The 24,231-nt window shown below is 32.7% G+C and overlaps 1 protein-coding gene across 1 annotated transcript; it reads left to right on the forward strand.

Annotated features, from left to right (window-relative positions):
- Positions 1–68: 68 nt before the first annotated feature.
- On the forward strand, positions 69–23,563 carry LOC128997052 (uncharacterized). The gene is made up of 8 exons (XM_054422634.1): positions 69–205; positions 16,537–16,635; positions 17,438–17,587; positions 17,778–17,980; positions 18,806–18,967; positions 19,752–19,886; positions 21,426–21,639; positions 23,228–23,563. The coding sequence occupies exons 2-8, from the start codon at positions 16,548–16,550 to the stop codon at positions 23,329–23,331; spliced, it is 1,056 nt and encodes a 351-aa protein (XP_054278609.1). The 5' UTR covers positions 69–205; positions 16,537–16,547; the 3' UTR covers positions 23,332–23,563.
- Positions 23,564–24,231: the final 668 nt, after the last annotated feature.

Below are 24,231 nucleotides of genomic sequence, written 5' to 3' on the forward strand. Positions count from 1 at the left end.
ACAGCGCCCCACTCGGTGGCGCTTGAAGTTAACTAGTTTCACACGACGCGTCTAACGTGAAACTCACTACTTCCATTTTGTCGTGTTTAGATATTCGTACACGTTTATATATTAGACTGTTGTTGATTAAATTTTAAAAATTCTTCTGTGGTTTCTATTTTTAATGGACATATAATCTGTAGGACTATACAATCTACGAATAAGGGTAAGATTAGTTTGTAATATTTTATTATAGAGTGAAATAATGTACGATGTACAGAATAGTTGTGGAGCTTCAAATTTATGTTGGTTCCACCTTTAAGCAGCAAAGATATGTATATTGTATCAGTATGAAATATTGTGATGAGAAATTAAATCACTTTGAAATATACTTTGTATACTTTATATTGTTCCATACAGGTAGAGAAAATTTTTTATTTTTTTTCAAAAAGGATTTTTTTTTGTTTTTTTAGGGTTTTATACTTACAAAAGAACCGTCAGCTATAAAACAATATCTGTATTCGGTCCAATCCATATAACATCCAAAAACGTGCACCAAAGCTTTTAATTGTTGTAGGTTTGGTTATCTCCTAAATTTTCCAAATATAAGGCTAAGCTGTTTTGAAATTTGAATTATTAGATTTTAAATACATGTATAACACAAGTGTGGTCCAATTCCGTCGGACCTACAAGTAGTATTAAAATACTCCTGCGACAGCAAAACTGCAGAATGAGATGATTCCTGTATTCCTGTTTGGATTTTCATTTAAAAATGTTTCCTTAAAGAATGTCAGATTTAATAATAAAATAATTAGGCTAAATAAATAGTTTTAATGAATACTAAACATAGGTCTGCTGCTATAAAGTGTACTATGAAGAGTTTTTTTTGCAAATGTTAATAGCTTGGTATGGAATGGAACAATTTACCTAATTTGGTAAAAAGATAGGCATAAAATAGTGAACCACAACAGACTCACGGTACTCTCCATGAAAATAACATGGACATTTTACATGAACAGTTATTTGGAATTTTCTCCTGGACAATTTGGTGTTCATGGACGCTTCAATGTAGTAATTAATAGTTTTTAAACAGGATTTCAAAATACCGATGTTGCAGTAGGGTACAAAGCGTGGTCTTGACTATTAGTTTCCATAACTGAACATAAAAAATACAAATATAAACTAAGGAAATTTGCAAGAAATGTTTAACTACACATGGAAAGGAAAATGCTTCAATATAAATTATTATATTACTATCACTACGAATTTATATATTTAAAGGTGAGAATTATTAATCGAAAAGTGACTACATTTTAGGGTCCCTAGAACTAGAAAAATCGTGGGTAATTAAATTGTTGGTACATAAAATACAGTAAATATTTTTCTTACAAAAAAGATTTTGTAAAACAATTTGTTTGCTGCTATTCGCTAAAGTTATAGCTAGACCTAGAAGGTTGCGCATCATGAGATAAAATATGTTGTTGATTAGTGTGATTTGAGCTCCAGAACCTTGGCAATCGAAGTCTCGCACTTTACCACTAGACTAGCTCGACCCCCAAACATCATTAATAAGTCGTATACTGCGCTTTATAATGTGGTAGTTGTCAAACCAATTTAGTTTGATGACAATATAGTGTATATAAATTCTAGAAATTTAACTAGCGATGGGTCAGCATGAGACTTTGGTAAGGAATGCATGAGACAACATAACATAACTGCATAAATAGCCTATCGTACAACATCATATAAAATATTTACGATAATTTGTCTGATTTGATACTCCAAAGTTTAGATAAAACAGCACTAATTAGATTTGATAACTAAATTAAGCTTTTTATGACCAACGTTTCTGAAAATCTTCGATGTTTTATTAATAAAAGGGCTTGGCAAAGGATTCTGAATTAGATGCGTTCGGTACCTAATAAAGTTTGATTGATAAACATAATGTTGCCGTTTACCAAATATATCTAATTAATATTTTGGCCAACAATCAAAAATATTAGTCAATTTTAAGACTTATAAAGACAGCTGGTGCTTAATGATCTTGGCGAAGTTTAATGTAATCAATTCAAAGAGACTGCTACATTAGGAAGAAACTTCCATTATTAGGAGTTATTGCGTTGTATTGCTTGAAAAACTTGCAGATTAATGGTTATGATAACCATAACTACGGTATTTTAATGTTAGTCAATTTAAAAATGCCGCTACATTAGGAAGAAACTCCCATTATCAAAGAGTTATTGCGTTGTGTAGCTTGAAAAACTTGTAGATTAATGGTCATGATGACCATTACTACAGTATTTTAATGTTAGTCAATTTAAAGAGGCCGCTACATTAGGAAGAAACTTCCATTATTAAAGAGTTATTGCGTTGTATAGCTTGAAAAAGCAGAGCTGTAAAATGTAGGTTAATGGTGACAGAAGCTATAACCGTGTTTGCCTCAGTTATAATTAGATTTAATTTAACATGTTATATGTTTAAGGGGGTTTATGAACACATTTTGTGTGGTTAATATGTTTCAAAACAATGATGTTATCATTGATGAGTGAAAAAGGATATAAAATAACTGCAGAGCAATGCAAAATTAAAAAAAAAAACACATGATTAAAGCCGTCAAAAATATTAGTACAGTACTTTTATATTTTTAAATAGATCTTTGATAGAATCATACTGTTGAAATTGATTATTTATCGTGTTTGGTAACAATGAGGAAGTTTCAATCATACTTAGCTAACAATTAAGAACCAAAATAAGGAACCTACCGATTTGAAAACGACTGTTTCTAGATGAAATATTTAAAAACATACCCTACATAATACAGATTTCCAATGGAAAGTATTTTTTCACTAACAAAAAGGTTTCGAGGTTGCTAGCACATATTACAATTAGTATTCTCGTGCCCCAAATCTGTTAGTCAGCTCGGCAATAAAATTAGGAAATTTAAGCTAATTAAAACGTCACATACTCAATATTCCAGTAGCGATTTGGTAAAAAAATACAGTTATTTTGCTTTGACCATTTACTTGGGATGAAAATGAATGTTCTATGTTTATAGTGCAATACTATGTCTGATGTACATAGTGATATCGAAGGCGTTAAAAATCGTTGTCTTTTACCTACTCCAACTGGTCGATGTGGCAATTTTTGGCGAACGCGTAATTTATTTGTACCAATGACAATTTTTATCAGGTTAAGAGTAATATCTGGTACAAATTGGCCCTATAGTAGGTAGGGTGTCTGCACGAAAATGTATTTAAAAAGACGACAGCTTGCATCTACATTGGCACCTATCATTACAGTAACCGTTTGGGATAGAGGGGTAAAAAGAAAGAATCTTTATCTATGTAGTCTATATGAAGGAACTTGTCTTTGGACCCTCCATCTACCTGAAACTGGCCTTAGGTAGACGGAGTGTCAGGAGTCAGGTATTACCATACAGATTATAGTGTTTTGTTTCAAAGAGACGAAGGTTGCCTAGATGACCCCTAGGTTTATCGATAGCCTGGGGCCTTAAATCACTGGCTAGTTCGTAGCTAGACGGTAGCTCGAGGGTCTGGAGACAGGTTCCATCATAAGACTATATTGTTTAGTAATGGCGGTTTCCTGGGTTAAAGTACCAAAGGGTAATCCCTAGGTTTACCAAAGTAATTTCCATGATCCGCTTTGGTGAAAGGTGCATGGTAAAGGCAGAAAATGGTTCTTGCATGATTCTCCTTAGCATATGGGAGTGTTCTTTCCACCCTAAAATTTCATCATCATTTTAGGGTTAAAATGATAACAAATAACACAAGTTTATTTGCATCAGTAAATTTAATTTAGCAAATACAAAGTAACTACTAACGTTCCATCAACTCAATAACCGGATTGAGCGCAAACTGTTTTAAACTGTAATCGGTTCAGGATAGTTTAATACATCCACATGACGGCATAGTTGTCAAAAGTTGGTTATCAAGTTGGTCTTGGCTCGGCGGCCAACCCAATTTGTTACATGTTTGTGTTCGTAATCAAACCCCACAGCCAAGTCCAATCTGCGGTGTTAGACCCTAAACTTTACCACCCAGCCACAGTTCATGCGTTATTGATTTATTGCATTATAATGAAACTGACACTTTGTCTTACGATTTATGTTTTAACGTAGGGATCATCATAATAGGTATAAATGCAATACCATTTGGTAGAGTTTGTAATTGTATTTTCTGTTAGTTTTGATACAACCTATTATGATGAAACTGACACTTTGTCTTACGATTTATGTTTTTACGTAGGGATCATCATAATAGGTATAAATGCAATACCATTTGGTAGAGTTTGTAATTGTATTTTCTGTTAGTTTTGATACAACCTATTATGATGAAACTGACACTTTGTCTTACGATTTATGTTTTTACGTAGGGATCATCATAATAGGTATAAATGCAATACCATTTGGTAGAGTTTGTAATTGTATTTTTTGTTAGTTTTGGGCAAATTAAAGCATAAAAAGTCCACACGAAGCTATATAGATGTCTATTTTTATAACTTTAGAGGACTCAAACTGTTTCGTGCAGAAAGAGAAATAATAAACTATAGCAAAAAACCCATATAGGATACATAAAAACAATATATTTTTAATTCATATAATTTAAATGGCAACCAATCAACTTAGCTGTAGGTTACAGTAAGTCCATTAAAATATAACTGTCAGCCACTCAAGGTACAGATTAAGGTAACGAGATGCCTCAGGTCGTGTGATAAAATTATGCAACTGAATTTAATCTCTAATTGTAACAGAGTTTGTCTTAAATCTCCAATCTGTTGACTTTTAATTTTGAATTTTATATTGTTAATTTTTCTAGGCCCACGTCGTGAAGAGCATAAATTTATTCCACCGCATTTTGCATAATCTAATCAAGCATTATTAAAATTATGATATTCTCATGGAACTATATTCGTGAACATTACCAATCTTGTTGGTAAAATGACTTTAGGCTCTTCTTGAGTTGTGAACTACACCACTCAAAGAAATTGGCAAGAGTCCAGCTCAGTTGTTAATTTAGAAGAACTAAAAGCTTTTTACCCACTTGGTAAGATCTGCTGCGTCCATATGTTCCTGTGAAAGTAATTTAAAAGTGGAATAAAAAGAAAGATGCATACAAAACATATTTTGACAAAGAAGCTAAAGACTGATAGCACTGATACCAGGACAAGTTGTTTGGATTCAATGGAAACCTCAAGAGAGAAGAGATCCCTGGTTGTTAATCTGTATTGAGTTTTTTTATAGGAAGCACTCAACACTGATCTTGTTAGTTAATTGATAATTATACATAAAAAAACAAAGTAATGATTATCTCAATGTCTAAATGTACCGTATTTTTCTTCTTCTGTAAACGTACACTCCTTCAAAGAATGCAATTTTGCTTGTAATTTCAATCAACCTGGGAAAAACTTCTGTGAGTAGTTCACATCTAATATAAAATGTCGTAGGTGAAATGTTGACAAAACGAAGCTCCATCTCGTCAGAAGTTGATGGCAGTGAGAAGAAAATCAATCTTGTTGCACAATAGACCCTCTACAAGTACGTCTGGGCCAAACTATACAACAATTTTCAACTTTGACGTTTAAAATCCCATTATAAATTCCATTATTTCATACTGCAATGGTGGGATAACTATTTATATAAATACACTAGCTGTAACCCGCGGGCTTTGCCCCGTTTAACTTCTTAATTTTCAAGATGATCTCGTTTGCATGGCTCAATCACGTCCTGGTTGAAGTTCGTTCGCTACGCTCACTCACCTTTAGGTTGGAGCTCGTTCGCTACGCTCACTCGCCTCCAGGTTGAAGTTCGTTCGCTACGCTCACTCACCTTTTGGTTGCAAATTAGCTGTTGTCATAAATGTAAAAGAAATAATAGTGCTGCACCCTGTTGGTAATCCTTGTAACTTTAATGCTATTGAACATCATAGAACAGAACCAACTTGTTTAATTGAAACAGCTGTTAAGATTCATTAATTCCATTTCTCATAAGGTTAACATGGGAAACTCCAGAGCCACTGGGGCGGAGCCCGGAAGGATTTTTGGGATAAAAATATGCCTATATGTTAATCGGGAATATGAGCTATCATCATGCCGAATTTCAGCCCGATCCGACCAGTATTTTTTTGCGTTCACTTGTCACAAACATACATCCATCCATACATCCATACATCTAAACTTTCACATTTATAATATTAGTAAGATTTTGAAAGTTAAAACTTGGTTAACTTTCAATGTAATTTGTTTTAATAAATAAAATTATATATCTTTAGTAAGTTCTAGTAGTTTATTGTAATAACTAACTATAAAACATATAAAAAGAGTACCTATTATTTTCTGTTTATCCAAGTATCAAAACCGTTTCTGAATATAATAACTACATTGATGGATTTGCAGGTAAAAAAATAACACTAGCTGGTCCGAAAGAATGTGTCTATCTAGAGTTTGCAATAACTATTTTATGGGTAAAATATATTTATTTAGATGGAAACACTGACTGAAACTAGTTTGTCAGGGGTACTAAGCTGCTATGGATGTAGTCTTTAATTATCTAATAACTCAATAACTGAAACAGTAATCCATATATTTTTCATATTATAAAGTAGATTTGTCACTAAAGTCTTGCTGATGTTTTTCAGTGCCCTGGGTATCTTCCTATTTAAGCAGCGGATGGTCATATTTTACAGTGTTCTTCTGATTAAATTGGAGTAAAAATAATAACCAACAACTTACTGCTACTATTGGTGGTAGTAGTACTCAATAGCCCACACATGGTAATTACAAATTCCTTCAACATACTTACGCATTTAGGAGGAATACAATTTTATAGAACTGATAGTTTTTAAAAAGCCTACCTCTCTATTTTCTTTTCTGTTGATAATTTAGCAAATTCCTTATAGGAACGAAGCCCTTATATATTTTTTCAAGTTTTGCCCCAAAAACATGAAAATACCTGATTTTTTACCAAAGCCATTGTTAGAGATCACAAAAGCAAATAATTTCATAGGCTACATTGACTCGCTGTTAAAGGATTAAATCAGAGAAAATTACATAACTGAACCTTTAATATTCTCATGTTGTTCAAACTCCTCAACTCCATTTTCTTATGGATAAAAGTAATATGTTGTAGTGTCCTTGTTAACTGGTACTTCAATTAAATTTGACATTTTAATTTATTTCATACTATACTCTAAATAAAAAAGAAACTTTTTACTTTCTAAATAGGAGCAAACCTTAGTACTTGTTAAATCTAATTCCATCCACATGGGAATAAAATGACTGGGAAATACTTGAGTAAACATTCATTAGAGAAATTGAAATTAGCTAAGTCTGCAGGTTTGCTAGGGCGGGGGTATTTAATTACTTTGCTTGTTAAATAGATGAATCATGATATAAAACTATTCTTTGCGGCCAATAAGGTCCGCTATGATCATCATGTTCTCTGATAGAGTAAACATAGTTAGCTGAATGGGCCTTCAATTGATTAGTCGTGATTATAATTGATGTTTTCACTACCAGAAAACAAACGGATGTCATTTGACAGTGCATAATAGCCCTTGAAACAAACCAGCGTAATTTGATTCATCTGTTCAACCATGCCAAAGCACACAAGTTGAGTACTTTTTTGTAACTGCTTGAAAACAAAATATTAGTTTTATCTTGATTTTCAACAAGCTACATCGTATCATTCTTAATTTAAATTACCTTATAGTTTCTAAACTATACCTATACAAAAGTTTGTTTATTTCTATAAATAGGCTATATAAAATATTGGCATTATTTAACGATAAATTAACTATTTTTTACTAAATTTTGCAACTTTTATTTGAGATCTTTCTTAAATAAAACTATTAGGTAGATGTACAATAAATTTTGACTTGTTTTCCCAAATGAGTATTTTTTAAATTCACACGAAACAATGCCGTTGAGCAAATATCAAACTGTTACAGTTACATTTATATGGTTCAATACCAGTGTACCAGTTTAATTGACAAAGAGTATTTAATTTGTGTTATAAAGTTTACGCTTATTCACACTTTAATGCAACGGTTTCCAGGTAATAGTTGCTATCATTGTGGGTGGAATAGGTAAATCACAGTTATATTATAATCAAAAGCATCTTAGTTCGAAGCCTGTGAGATAATGTTGAAGAAAATGAATGGTTCGATAACTTGGCTTCTATTTAGAATATGATATAATCAAATGGAGATTCAAACTATTGACATCTTATTTCATACTTATTCTATGGCACTAAAGTAGGTTATTGACAGTAAGAAATTTTACATTCTCACCTCAAGAAATTCCCAAAAAAGTGTTTGAAAAACTAAAAAAACTAAACTAAAACTTGATATACAAGTTTAATATGTTTTCAAAATATTAAATCGTACCTCATACTACAAGGGAAGATATGATGGTAAATTTAAACGGTTCATTAAGCAAATATAAATTAATTTAGTTATTTGAAAAAACAAAATTCTCTATTGAGAAGAATTTACCATTAATTTGTTCTTGCAAAATGTAGATATAAGATAGCTTCTTTATTTCCATTTGATTCCATTGTTTTCAAAATATTAAATCGTACCTCATACTACAAGGGAAGATATGATGGTAAATTTAAACGGTGCATTAAGCAAAGATAAATTAATTTAGTTATTTGAAAAAACAAAATTCTCTATTGAGAAGAATTTACCATTAATTTTTTCTTGCAAAATGTAGATATAAGATAGCTTCTTTATTTCCATTTGATGGAAAGTTTACGAACTAGTTATATTCAACTGCTGGAGGGAGTGGAAAATATTAGGACTTTTTACCTAACAGTTGTTGAAAACTGTTGAATACACTTTTACATGTTTTATGCATTATTAAATTTGCATTAATAAAGCAAGAGGGGTTTTATGCCATACTATAAAAACCATTTCAGCAAATTATCGATATAAAATTTTGTTGTTCATATTGAAGAAAGATCAAACTTAGGTTTCTTACGATCATCTGACCTAAATACTACCATAGCATATTTTCATAAGTGAGCAATGTATTTTACAATGAATAATTGGGTACAAATTTTTACTAGAATAGCTCATATTAAACACTTTAAATAAGATGGAAATTAAATAATGTGACTAGTTTTGCCTAGTACGCACGTTTGCTTGAACAATACTTTATTGTAACACCCACTTCTTAGCTGAATGCAAACTTTCGCTGAACACAGTGTACAATGTACATAGTATCACAAAGGAGAACTAATGTTAGTCTGTGTTTGTGTTGATATTACCCAAATACGATCCTAGTGTTAACTTTGTCTGTAACTTCGGAGTCAAGATAATTCATTCTGGCTTTACAGATTAAACACGTTGTATACAATTACAATTCGTGTATTGTGCTCCTCTCAATGCATCCTGATTATATTGAGATCACAGTAGGCTACATGTTACCCAAAAAATAGATTTTATCATTAAACATCCAGTGTAAAAGTGAAATAACGAGCTTAGAACTAACTAGACTAGGTATTATTATTTAAACCCTGAATACACGTGCTCAACTCTTAAATATTTCATTTAAAGCCTTTTTATGATTTACTAATGACATAAAATAAATAAACAATTTGAAATTCGTAGTCATACTTAACGCAAAATTTTGGAGCTCTTTTCATTGTTCTTTTATCACAAAAACAATTTTCACAGTGTTGTTAGTGAGATGCGCTAATTAAATGTATCACTTCAACTCAACGTGCAGTTATACTGTTTACTCCACAATTCTGTCCCGTAATGATATGGACGTTAATTGCTGATACGAAAACAAACTAATTATGAAAGCTTTTGTTTGTAGATTCCCTCTTCTTCATTATATTTGGGCAGAGTGTTCATCGTTAACATTTTTTAAACCATGCAGTGAACGTACATTGTTACTATTTTGTATCCGCGTTCTTAAATCTAATCAAAATAGCGTTAGCACTACAGATAGTCAGATTCACTTGTTTATTTGGTAACAGAAGAATATAATAAAACTAGCCATTTATATTCAATTATAGCCCGAAAAAAAGTTATTATGCAGTTATTGTGTACAGTAATTATTTTTTGATGTAAAAGCTAGTTAACATGTTTTATTTTTTATTTCATTTTTAAAATTTAGTCCCTCTTCATTGTAACATTCACTTGTTTTGAAGAATCAATTAGATAACTCAATCCAAAATTAAAATAGCATTTTTGAAAAACGTTTTTTAAGAATTAAACGCATTCTAGTTCCTTTCATTGACATTTGGATGGTAGTTTAAAACAGAATCACCCTACAAATAACTGTTCATTTTTTATTCAGAATCATCGTTTTATTAAATAATAAGGGCCACAATATAGTTAGAGATACGTGAAGTGTAAATTTGGCTAAAGTCATAATGGAATTAGCTGAAGGAAAGCAATATTAGAAGGGAGGATTTCTACATGTGTTTATTGTTATAAGGATGCCACAAACGAGTAGAACTAGTTAGCGAATCAGAAACAAAATTTATCTCCACTTTTAAAATTGTTCAAGCGTTTATTAACGTTCATAAAATTGATTTCAGTTTTTTAAATTTTGAGTTGTGAAAAGGCTAAATATGTCATGTAACGGTTATACTGTATATGCTTGCATAAAAATACACAAAACCTCACATATTTACATTCGAAAACGTTCTAGAGCGTTCTAGAAATATGTTCTAGGCTTTGAACTCTGACCTAGTGACCGCAATAAAAGTTTTTATTGAGGCAGAGCGAAAGAGGGCAAGTGTGTGCCAAGTGTTGTCTCACATTCCCTTAGATCACGTCTCGGTGCGGCGCCTATCATGGCTCTCTCTGGACTTGGCTTTATTGGGTTTTGGGTAAGCCTTGTGAATAATATTACGTTCTTGCTTTATCACCTTGAGTTGAATTAGAAATATATATGTTTGTTAATAAAGATACATCACAATCTCTCACTATACCAATAAGCTCGAAATTACGTTACACAAAGCTTAGAGCTAGACCGTTGTACAAGTACAGTTATCATAATAAGGGTTGAACAGTTATCATAGCTCATTGGGGATTGAAGAGGCTTGAACCCGAATACCTCAGAGAACAAATGCTAGTGTTTTATCAGTAGACTAACTCGCTCATAGTAAATTATTGGAACCCTTAATATAATATAATTTAATATAATTTAACTACTGTAACCAGAAAAATATAAATATATTGTATTACATGACGTAAGCGTATTCCTACCTTGTATGACAACAGGTGTCCTTTTTTGTCTAGGGTTTAGTGCGTGTTTTTCATGCCAAATAAAAAAAGCTACCCAAAAGCAGTACCCAGTGCTATTTAGTAAGACCTAACTGTCTCTATTTGTCAGGAATATTTTCTAAAAATTATAAAATAAAAATAATAACAGTGAAAGAGTTTTTCAGTTATAGCAATATAAAGCTGTAGTTTTCTTTTGCCCTAAAGCATCAGCCGGAGCCGAGGACAACAGCTGTGCTAATTGAAATTCATCAGCTGATTTTATGAAAGAAAATAGTCCAGATTTATAATTTTTTTGCAAAGTTATGAACATATTTATGTGTTACATTGTTTTTTACTGCAATAACATCAAACATTTTCCTTTATCGAAATTTACATATGTAAATTTAACAAATTCAAACCTATTGTTAAGTTGGTGGAAGAATAGGTGTGACTTATTGTTATAGCGGTATATAGCGGTATGTTATAGGTATGCCATGCAATAGCTAAACAAGCCGGAATTATGTTTCTAGCTAACTTATAAAGTATGCAATAACCGAAATGTTTAATTAATGATTTAGTTTGCTTTTGGCATCGTGTATAGAAAAATATTGTTTATTACACGTATCCAGGTTTGTTAACAGCTCATTTCCAAATTCGGCTTCAACTCGGATGATTAACCTAAGCCCTAAGCTTGAGGCTATTAAAGTCACTTTAAGGCCTAGTGACATAATATACTCCTGGACATTATTCAATGACGAATAACCAATGCATCATAGAAACCAAAAGCATAATCTATTTCCACTTTTAAATATTTTATGAGAAACGTATTTTTCCTACCTTTGCAAACCAAAATGCAAAGAGTTTCTTCTCTGAGAATGTTATATATTGTTTTAGTTTTTTTTAGAAGAAGAAGGAATGTATCGACAAAGAATATGGTAGACTGCAGAATGTAGTTTTCTGTAGGTCACATGTGATCTGAAAATATACATGTTCACATTGCCTCTGTCGTCTACCTTGTTGAAACAATGAGAATAGAAAGTTTACTTTTATATTGCAAACTCAGCAACCTTTATTGTAAGAATCTCTATTGCAAGGACTAAAAAAGGAACATTTCTCATTATACTACAAAAATGTCACAAAATTTGAAAGCCATGGTCACGGATAGCTTGAATGGTATTCATAGTAGGAAGTCTTTGGTTACTGAACTTCAATACTAAGACTTTTTGAAGGGGTGTTCCAATACAGAAACAGTTTTTCATTGTTCTTTAGTTTTTCTACTGCATTACTGAATCTGAAATTAAAAGTGGGTCAGAACTACATGATGACGAGGTTATCGCAGAACTAAAAACCATGGGTATTAGAAGGTCCCGAACTCAAGTTTCCAGGAATGTGTTTTAGCATTTTAGTAAATAGACTAGGTAGACCCCTTTCTGTCTACAAAAATATTTCTTAACTAATTTCCATAACATAATTATGAAGATTTGTTGAACTTAAACTGCTATTATGAAATATTTTGACTATAATTTCCATGTTTGGTGTGAGAGAAATTGAAATGTCCACTGCAACAACGTAAGTTTAAACTGTGCAATCAACAATGCATGCAAGCCTACGTTCGTCAACAACGATGATTCATTTTCTGACAGAGAATCACCACGGTTGGCGCCGTCGGCTTGTTAAATTTATGCGGGCATCGAAAACATTTACAACACCAATTTGTTACATTCCGCCGTTGTTGGAACGATAGGTCTTATATTGATTGTGACCGTTGTAAGTGTATATCGTTTATAAACTAATAGAATTTTATACATTCGTTTTTAATATAGTTTTTTTTATAAGTAATAGGTTCATCCATCTACTTGCTTAAAAACCGTTAATGTTATTGATATGTTTAATTAGTATTTGTTAATTTAATTCATTTGTTGATTTCAGGCTTGTCTAGGTAAGTCTAATAATTGAAATAAATTATTTTTAAAACATTTTAAACTCGAGACTTATGCATTTATATACTAGCTCGACTTAACTGATTGTAGAAAACAGTTATATTGTCTTTACCAAATAAATAGTAAGTAAATAATATAAATTCGTAAAACATGGATCTAATCCTTTTAAGTTATTTCATTAAAAGTATAATTAATTAATTTTGTAATTCAGGAATGAGGAAAGGATGGTTAAGCATGAGTTCTTGAAGAAATAAAGGATAACAATTAATTAAACGCAATTTTTGATCATTCATTATACTAAAACATACAGAGCATTATTATACCTACACTAAACATTTTTTTAATTTCACACAATTTTTTAATTATGACGAGTCAGAAGCAGTCATGAGGTTATAGCTTTAACCACCTTGTCATATAACAAGGTGGTTAAGGTCATATAAATATTCATTAATATTTTCCAGATAATTCTGTACTGAATCGACTAACCATATCTGGGAACCCAAGGTCCCAGCGGCAGGCAATGGTTCAAGTTCGCCAACTTCCGAAAGAATAAAGACTTAACACAATCAATCAACCTCCAAATGAAACAGTACTGGTAACATGAAACATATCGACCCAGAATTGAAGAAAATTTAAACACAACAAGAAAGGTTAAAACCACTACCGAACCAAGCTACTACTCATGAGTGCATTGTTATGTAATGGTATAGCAGACGACAATTTAGAGTGCTGTGCAGCTGTACCATTGTTACACCTGTAGTATGTTGCCCGTGTCAGCTGTAGCATTCCATGGAGAGCTGTAACAATATTGTACGTGACCAACGTCGTCCTGAACAGTTCCATATTCAATATTGGAGCTGACATGAATGAAACATGAATGCGAAGTATCGTTTTATTTTACATGTAATACTTTTTTAACGAACTGTTTTGACATCTGTGTAGGGTTGACTGGTTATTGAACCTTTTTTTAATGTCACGAGTGTTAACGATGTGCTTTACCACGCAAACTATTGTTATACGTACAACCATTATTTTTAAATTGCTTCTATCCAATAGTTGCAAGGTCATGCAGCTAGATTTAACTTCATGAAGAAGTCATCTTCAGGCGTCCACAATTTTGTCCAGATTTTGTGTCCAGACGTCTAGTGTCCAGATTTTGACATCCACTGGACGCCTCAAGATGACTTCCTTATGAAGTTGAAACTATTCGCGTGACCTTGCAACTATTGGATTACATAGAAGCTGGTATTTAAACCAATTTATATATTGAACGTAATCCGGAGGCCAACATAAAAATGAAATTATTTTTTAAAGTTGTTTTTTAACTAGAAAAAGACACTTTAAAATGATTTATTCTAAATAAGTTGTTAAAATAATTCATTAGCCAGCGATTTCTTTAAAAGAAAAAATATTATTCGTTTTTTACCTATTGGCATACTTTTAAGGCTATGTCTATTTAGTTATGTCATTACCAAAGTGTTTGTTTCATTTACTGAGGATCGCTTCAAAAATAAAAAATAAACATATTTAGTTTTCCTTCATTCTAAAAGGGTGCATCTTTTTTCTATTTCCTCAGATAATTAACCTCGTCAATGATTGAATTTGTAGTAAAAAATAATAGTTGATTAACTTTCAAACTTAACCAATACATTTATAATAATCTTTTAATTGTTGTTTAGTAAAAAATGAACAAATAAAATATATTTACCTTCAATCCTTCAAAAAGAGAGGGGATTTTTAAGTGATTTATTCCAAGTAGTTTACTTTCCTAAAAACAAAATTTTATCGGTACACCAATATTTAATTCATAACTGTATCAGACAAATGGCAATTTGATGTATAGTTTGCGCCCTATCTTGTTACACACGGTAAAATGCATATCGTTTACAATATATCAATAGTCTATTATCCCTAAGTTCAATTGAGTTTCATTTCCTTCTAGTGAATATTTAATGAGGTTTAGAACATAAGGAGGACACAGTTTAGTATTCTATCCCAAATATGCAAGTTAACGAGCGATAATCTCACATGGCCGGGTCCGGATGCTGGGTTCAAGCTCCCAAGTGATATATGGCGTGTCAAAACTTCTACACTCGATCAATTCTCAGGGCGGACACAAAAGTGAATATGCTGCTTGTTGATTCCAGACCAATATGAAGGGCCACTTTATTATTATGGGGGACTAATATCTAAAAAAACTCTTTGAATTCAATGTACGAAATGTAGTAGTACCTTTCGTATTTACATGTTTAGAAAAACTAACAATTATATGTAAGGATTCTTTATAATTCATTATGTTTTTATGATTGCATTAAATCAAACCCGTAGGGTATTAAAACAAGCTTTTTTATTATTTTTATTATTTTTATTTAAGGTTTTACTGCCAAGTGACATGAAACAATTTTCAATCAATACCTGTACAATTCTTCTGAAAGGAACTTAGAAGAATTTATGTAAAAGTATATTCAATGAACTATATTGTTAGACACATTGCCCACGTTACAAAAGTCATTGTAGACCTACTATAAGTCAATGATACCGTACAAAAGTAATTTCAGTTATATAATAACAATACAAGGATATAGACTGTATCAAACACAAACTATTTAGAGAAAGACACAACAGTAAATATTTGATCATAAATGCATTCTTGTAAATATAAATAAGTGTAAATCGTGATAAACAGCATACTGTTTTCTCCGTGGGGACCCCATGTGTGTACAGTGTTGAAATAATGACTTAGAGGGGTACCACCGCGCTTTCGCCACCTGGTCTGTAATATCAATAGCGTTGTTGTTCCATAAACGACCTCAGAAATAATCCACTACACCCTTAATAGGATTGAGTTACACGTATAAAAAATATACAATCTATTTTCTTTTCTTAGCTTTACTTTCTGTATCTCGTGGTGTCTTCCTCGAGGCTTTATAAACTGGATACGAACAAATTTCCACAGAGTAGTTTTCGAAAAATTTTGTTTTCACACGAATTATTAACGTTCATAATATTAAAATGGACTCATGAAGTGTTACCAACCAAAATTGGTTCGGATGATACACTTGTACTTGAAATAATATCCAAATAAAGTTAAATTTACCTTCCTAAAACTATGAGCCTACTTACAATAGCGATTTTTTATATTACAGTATGCATGTTGAAATTACGTCATTCACCTACTGGGCCTGACGATGATTGGAGTGTTCAATCGAAATCAACCACCACTTATACTATCTTAATATCTAATTGACCGTCATGTGAGTAAACAGTATAAGTGCTAATATGCTATTACAAGAGTTATTAGATGTATTTTTTTCAGGCAGTTCAATATTAACCTTCTGTATTTTGTGAGTAGTTTATTTTATTTTGCTCTGTTACAGAACGCGGGAGAATGAGTGAGAACCAGCTGAGGATTTTGGCGGGATTTAACGGGATTTTGTGCCTTATTGTAACACTACAAGCCCCATCCTCGAGATCCGGTGAGTGTGGATTTAGCCGAACACAGTAAGGTAAATGCTTTGAAATGAAATGAGTTTCAAAGAGTTGATTTTGAATATGTATTTAAGTGAAGTATTAATAAATAGGCTAATAATATTTATTGTTATACCTCAATAAAAATAACTACCAATCAGTCTAGAAGTCAACGGAAATTATATGTCACTATTATAAGGATAGTTTATTTACAGTTGTATTATCACCAACTCTTTTATGAATCGGATCCAAACCTTATAAAGGTTTGCTGCCTAGTAAGAATAATAAATTTAATTTTTCTTTGACCACCTCATGTTAGAATGTCTCAAAATAAAGATATAAATTGAAAATGGTTCCTAACATTTAATTTAAAGCAATCTTAATATTTTTTTGAATATACAGACGTGTTTTACATACGGATAAAGTGCTTTTATTTTATAAGCAAAATATTCTACATAGTTGATTTTTATGTGCCATTCACCTTTGGACAATTTACTTAAAAAAATATGAAATTTGAACATGAGGTTATTAAAGGTTCAATCAGTTTTAGAACTAAACAAAACTGTGAGTGGTACTGTCAAATACTTCTTGTGCAGCAGTGATCTGTAATATACACTCCAAAATCACTACTTCTCGAATCGATTCCATGTATACAACTTTATTGATTGCAGACCTTACTGGACTCTGTTTTCTTTGACTGAAAGCTTGTCAAAACAAGCATTTCTAGTTGAATATCCAAAACCAATTATATACATTTTTATTTAACGTAATAAGTCGTAAAAAATAAACCTACTGATGATCTTGCCTCAGGAGAGCCTGGACAGCGAGATGTGTTGAACCTGACCGCCATCTACAGCGCTAGGCAGGAAACCTCCCTGCAGGACCTGGCTGGCTTCTGGTCGTACAACGAGACATTCGACATATCCAAATACGAAGACTTCGACCACTCAAAGTTTCTGGGTAAGATTGAATATCATATCCAAACTCATAGTAGTGTTTGGAATTTCTTAATATGTAAGTAAGTGGATCGCCAATTTTTATAAGCAGTCTTGACTGTATCTTAGAGTATTTTTTTATATATAAATTGTGCTCTTAAATTTCCCTGAAATGAATTACTGTGTGTAGTAAGAAGAACCAACATTTGTTGCAGATATGCCAGGCATCAAGTTCGACGACCCCCCTCCCCCTGGGGTAGAAGCACTGTGGCCAGAAGGAGCTGACCTTGGGCAGTTTGCATCCCCCCCTCCCCATGACCTTCCAGTGTTTGATAACACACTGATAACAAATATCTCTGCTCAACTCGGGGGAACTGCCTTCCTACACTGTAGAGTTCGCAACGCAAACGATCTCAGGGTATGTGTAAAATAAGATTTATTTCTACAACGGTGTTAATGGAAATGTAAAAAAAATAGATTTAGCGATGGAGAGAAGCGAAACTGTTGTATATAACTTAAGAACTAAAAAGAACACGATAAATTGAACCTAATTATTATGTAGACAACCAAATATGTTATAAAATTAATAATAATGATCCTACATGGAGAGGTTCTTGTGTGGATTATGTGTTGGTTGTTGAAGAGCCGGATAAGTTAAAAAACTTCGTATTTAGGAATGGTTTTGTTAATGTCTACACTAGACCAATTTTAAATGCAGAACCACTACACTATCAAGCTCAAGCAGTCTAAACCGGATTATCTTTTGTATAGGGAATCGATCTGGTAACTCTTTAGCTGATGTTCGAGACACAAACCACTAAGCAGCAGACCTGAAGGTATTAGGAAACATGTTGACTTCTAAGGAAATGAAAAATTACAATTTAAAACAAAATAAATATATTCAAAAGTTCAACGATAAATAAATGCATTAATATAAGTAAGAAACGATGTAATATTGCTTTCCTAACACATTTTGTAAAAAAGAATGTTTCAAAGGCTTTTTAAAATAGTATTACGAATTGGTTAGTTGTCAGTCGTAGGTTAATATTGTTATTTCCAAGTGTTGAAATGTAGCTAGTCTAATGGTGGAACAGACGGAATCGGTCAAATTACGTAAATTACCGTGACTTTTAGCTATATAATTTACCACTCTTTAGGCTTGTAAAGTGTAAAATCATTTCGTACTAAAGCATAATGCCCTAGAATATAAAGGAAAGACACAAACATGTGTTTATTGTTCCAGGTATCCTGGGTGCGTAGACGAGACTGGCACATCATCAGCTCTGGAGCGTTGACCTACACCAATGATGAGAGGTTCCAAGTGATACACAACGAGAACACCGAGGACTGGGACCTGCAGATCAAGTTTGTACAGAAAAGAGACAACGGGACATACGAGTGTCAGGTGGGCAAATGTGTACAGTATCCAGTATTTGTAACTGGGAGAACAAAGATTAGAATTTAAACTGTTGTGTATAAAACTTGTAGGCTGATCACTTGTTTCACTAAAGTATGATTATATTGTAAGGATTAAAAGAGAAAGATATTTTTTGCAAAGAAAATAACTTTTTTGTAATTAGATAGCATATTCTTTGTGTAAATTTGTTGTATTATTTTGCTAGTGAACAGTTCAAATAAAAACCAATAACGTGCTACAAGATGAAAATTGTGTTTTCTGTGCTGAATTGTGTCAGAGGTGAATCTCTAACTACCATATTCCAAATATTATAATTAGTAAGTGGCCCTTTTTTTAACCGGTGGCATATTTACACGATCAATTGAATGAAAAAGTAATTAAACGCTTTTAGGGTCCAAACCTGTGTTGTGGGTGTGCTGGAAATCGAAATCGTCCCTCCCTCACCAAAGTCCGAGACGCAAACCAGTAGACTCTATATGATGGAATCTGTTCCCTGACACCTTCCTCTAACTGAAAATAACTCTATGGTCCAAAGCCTGGGCTAGTCTTAAGTGGGCGATGGTTCAGGAGACAGGCTCCATCACACAGACTATAGCTTAGTGAAACACGCATTACACCCATGTCATACAATATCCTACTACTCAAACCTACAACCAAAGCCTTATTCCTGAGCTAGAGAACAGTTCACATATAATCCTCTTACTGCTACATCCTAAATGTACTGTTTCAAGTAGTAGATCCCTACTACAATAACTCGTTTGTTGCGTTTCAGGTAGCCACCAGTTCAGGCATCATCTCTCACTACTACAATCTGCATGTAGTGGTCCCTGCTGCGTTTATCCTCGGCAGCGGAGACTATCACATTGGCGAGGGCAGTACGATCAGCTTAGTTTGTATTATTGAAAACGTAAGTAATTCTTCACTAGTAATTCTGTTATTTAAACAAATTTTTGTTTATAGCCTAATGAATTTTGAAGTATTCATATGTTATCTTCTTGTTTAGGTTTTTTACTATTTTTAGTAAGCTGTAACAGTTCTCACCAATTACAGACTAGAAACTGATGATTGTGTGGAAATGACAGTTGTTGTCCACGAAACAACTTTCACCACGAAAGTTAAAGGTTTTCGTTAGTTTGCCTACAGTTAATCTTCAAATTTTTTATACACGTATGGAAGAAAAAGCTTTGTTTTTAATTTTGAAATAATTAATCTAATCCACAAGACGTTTGTTTATGTCTGAATTCATGTTTTAAATCATTGATTATCAGTGTCAAAACCAATAAATATACTGCAAATATACAGCTGACTATAAAAAAGTGATAAAACGATACCGATAATCAGTGTTGAATATTTATTCAATTATTCGGATATTCACTGCTAATAGGTTAATATAGTGATAAAATGTTGATTATTATTTTGACAATTGGGTACCCGATTAGAAGCAAATCAATGGGACCAATAACAGAGCTGCATTGCAGTATTATGCAACACAATATACGGCGATTTGCAATTTAAATTTTCCAGATCGCCGCTTAACCAAATCCTGATCAAAGCTAATACGTTGAACCAAGCGTTTAATTTAGTATCGTTCTTCGTCATAACAGATAATTTAACTTAAAGGCGAAGTTTGGTAAAATATAGTTTTAATTGAATAGGAATGTTATGTGTTATTTTTGCCACAAAGGACCCAGACATATACACATTTATTAATAATACTCTCCTATGACACAATCTGTTCCAAGTTACCTGTATTTTGTCATCAACGCATAATACCTTAAATGGCCAAGGTATTTAAACTAATTTCAGAAAATATTAAATGTGTTTAAAATCAACACACATTTTTTCTGCACACTATCTAATATTGCTGACTCTGTAAAAAAAGAATAATTTTGGTGTGGGTAGTTTACTTAAAATTATGTAATTAGCATTTGTCTAAAACTAATCTTGATGTTGATATTACATTTTATCAAACAACATTAATAAAGGTAATGAAAAGCAAATTAAAACCTCGGTCTAGTCCAAGGACAGGAGACAGGTTGCCTCTAAAAGAATATACACGTTTTCAAATAATATTACAATGGACTAACCAACACAAGTAGACGTCTCATCCCATTGTAAATTTTCAAGCTTGTTTATATTGTCTAGCTCATGTCCGGTGACACTGATCGCTAGTGTTGACATTTTGTTCCTATTATTTCAGGGTTAATTTTATGATAAGTCCTTTACTTTTTAGTTATATAACTAGGGGACAAGTCATTGTTTTTGTTTCGATAATTTTTGTTAAACGAGGGGTTAAATTACTGAAATAATAAGAGACAAATGGTAAACAAAACACGACCTGAGTGCACCGGACAGAACTAAAATTAAAATTCTGCTGTTCCATAAATAAAAGAAATCTATCAAGGGAGTATGTTTTATCTCTGATATTACAAATGACGTTTTCCAGAGTCCAACTCCACCCCAGTACGTGTTTTGGTACCACAACGACAAGATGGTGAACTACGACTCTGCTAGGGGAGGGGTGACGGTCAGCACCGAGCCAGGACCGAAGACTCACAGTAGACTGATCGTCAACAAAGCAACACCAGCAGACACGGGCAACTACACGTGTAGGGCTCCCAACACTGAGCCAGACACTATACACGTGTTTGTGTCCAAGGGTAAGATGATTACGAAGTACACATATCTGTATGAAAGCTAGGAGTATTACACATCTTTGCGGCAAGTAATTTGATCTACTTAATTACCTATTATCGAGATCGAAGCATATTTTTGAGGTGAGTGGAACTTTGAAATGCACGATTACCTGGGAATTATACTCCGTATGAGTAAACTTGCCTCCTGGCCCTCCTTGGCCAATGGTTTAACGTCCGAACGAAGGGTCAGGAGACAGATTGCGTCATACAAACTATAGTGCTCACTGACCAAACTTTGAACTCTTCTCGTCTTCGTTTCAAAGGATATTATTGTGTTGTGACTTTGGACTATACTTTGGAGTGTCACAAGGTAGAAAAAGTAGTTGTAGTCCCTACTTCAAACACATTTCCACAACTCTTTGTGTAAAATTATAAGAGGAACGTTTAGATTGTACATTTAGCCGTGCAAAGAGCATAAGTAGTTGTTGTCCGTACAAAACTTTGACACAAGACTTTGTGGTAAAAGACAGTAAAGCGATGTAGCGTTGAACCATGAAATCATCTGTATCGATAGAATGTAGGTAGAGTTAGTAGTTGTTCAAAAGTGACTAAATATACAATCCTTTGTGTTAAACTATAAAAGTTAAAGGATCAAGTTTGAAATACATAGATCTTTTGTCAAAGGAGAAAAGTCTCTGAATACTTTGACATTATTCTGTTGCAAAGGATAACTCTTCCTTTAGGAAAAACTTGAACTCTATAAGAATGTCCGTGAAAACATACGTGTACTTTTGTAGTCTGCGACGCATTTATTCATTTAGATTTATCCTGTCAAAAGGCAGGAGTACTATTTTTATCCTTGGATTTTATTCTATTTGTATCAACTGGTTGGAGTATGCATTGATCCTACAACACAAAGTTTTATCATAGATAAAAACACACTCCCTTGTTTTATTTAACAAGTATACCTGGTTTGTGTATAAGGAAGTATTCGGAGTCCGACTAAACTTTGAACCGTAAACGTACTTTTAGTTGATAAATAGTTTACTGATCAAACTCTTAACTGTTCAAATAAAAAGTTTACCTTTTGTGCGGCTTGTATTAAAGGGTAAAGGTAAACGGGTTCAACTTAAAACCCGTACACTTCTTTGATTAAAATACAGCTTTGAAATATACTGCTCTGTGTTTTTAACTTAAAAGTATTCACTTGTCTGCTTTAGTATATTTTTAAAACGTTGAGCTATATGCATTATGCAATTTTGTGTCAAAGGAAGAGTAACACGTCTTAATTTAAAACATTTTGGACCAAATAAACGTATAAAGATGATAATAGAAAAGTCAATATAAAACCACTTTGTAACTGTTTAAATTGCGTCGTAAAAGTCGATTGAAAATGTATTTTTGCCTAGTCAATCAATGATCTATTCTATAAAGAAATGTTCTATAAATAATTTCTCTTCATAAGGTTATTCATAACTGCTAAAAATTTGCTTCTAAACTAAAGCTTTAAAAATATATTCTACGTAAATGGTATTCTCCTGGTACTTTATGTTGTGTGAAATTTTAAAAGTATAATATTCACTTTAAAATTTATGTAATTATTTGTTTATAGAGGGAGAAAACACCGCAGCTATCCAAAGACAGAGAGCAGCGCTATCCCACAATCCTCTGCGATCAGTAGTACTTCTGTTACTGGCTGCATCCCTCTGTCTGTGATACTAGAGATGAGGTCATCCAAGGCATCCCGGGTCATCCAAGGACATCCAAGGGCATTCTAGGTCATCCTATATCATCCGAGGGAATCCTAGGTCGGCCGAAGGCATCCTAGGTCATCCAAGGTCACCAAGATCATCGCGAGAGATAGTATTACAGTGAACTCAAGCGTGAAGGTTGATAGTGAGAGCTGGAGCGGTTTATCTGACTTTCATACGTATTAATAATTTAAACGTTTAGGTATAGATTATGTTTCAATTATAATAAAATATTGTTTGTAGCAAGTGTTATTTTTATTTTCCCTAAGCTAATTACCAATATATAATAAAACTGTGGCATGCAATGGTGTTTAGGGTTGACAAGACAACATCAGGCAACGGAAAAAATACAGTTATTATTGTAGGGCTCAGGTAAAGGTTTCATTCCCACAAGATATGAGGTTATTTTTGCCAAAATAACTTATACAATTTATATAGCGTGATGCTAGGTATAAATTTTAAATTTAATAAAGTTTCAGTACTTTAAAACACATTACTAAACATACCCTTAATCTACTCGGATTATCAAACTATATAAAAACAAAAACTATCGAAAAAAAGGTTATGCGTTACTAAAATGCCTTTAAAACATGAATAAAAGAAACTTGTCGATATAACACGAAAACAATTTTACCATTATTGTTTTAGCTGTTAACTCAATATAAACATGATATTTTCAATAATTCAAACAAAATTTATTATTTTCCCAAAGCTATATTTGCAACCGTATACAGAATTGAGTAGTTGTAAAGAGAGTTGAACGGGATACCAAACTCTGGTCGGATATCTTTATTTGCAGGATTGACTTTCATAAAGGAAGGATACAAAGGGCTACAACCAATTGCATAAACATGAGGCCCGGGCT

Source organism: Macrosteles quadrilineatus, unplaced genomic scaffold, assembly GCF_028750875.1.
Source record: "Macrosteles quadrilineatus isolate MER2022 unplaced genomic scaffold, UCM_ALF_1.0 Scaffold_6__1_contigs__length_79288215, whole genome shotgun sequence".
Lineage (NCBI taxonomy): Eukaryota > Metazoa > Arthropoda > Insecta > Hemiptera > Cicadellidae > Macrosteles > Macrosteles quadrilineatus.

Bases quoted from the DNA above. Each gene is read 5' to 3' on its own strand.
- LOC128997052 (XM_054422634.1), top strand. From the start codon at position 16,548: ATGAGTGAGAACCAGCTGAGGATTTTGGCGGGATTTAACGGGATTTTG. The intron at 17,588-17,777 runs GTAAGATTGAAT...CATTTGTTGCAG, and splicing joins CGACCACTCAAAGTTTCTGG to ATATGCCAGGCATCAAGTTC. The intron at 17,981-18,805 runs GTATGTGTAAAA...TTATTGTTCCAG, and splicing joins GCAACGCAAACGATCTCAGG to GTATCCTGGGTGCGTAGACG.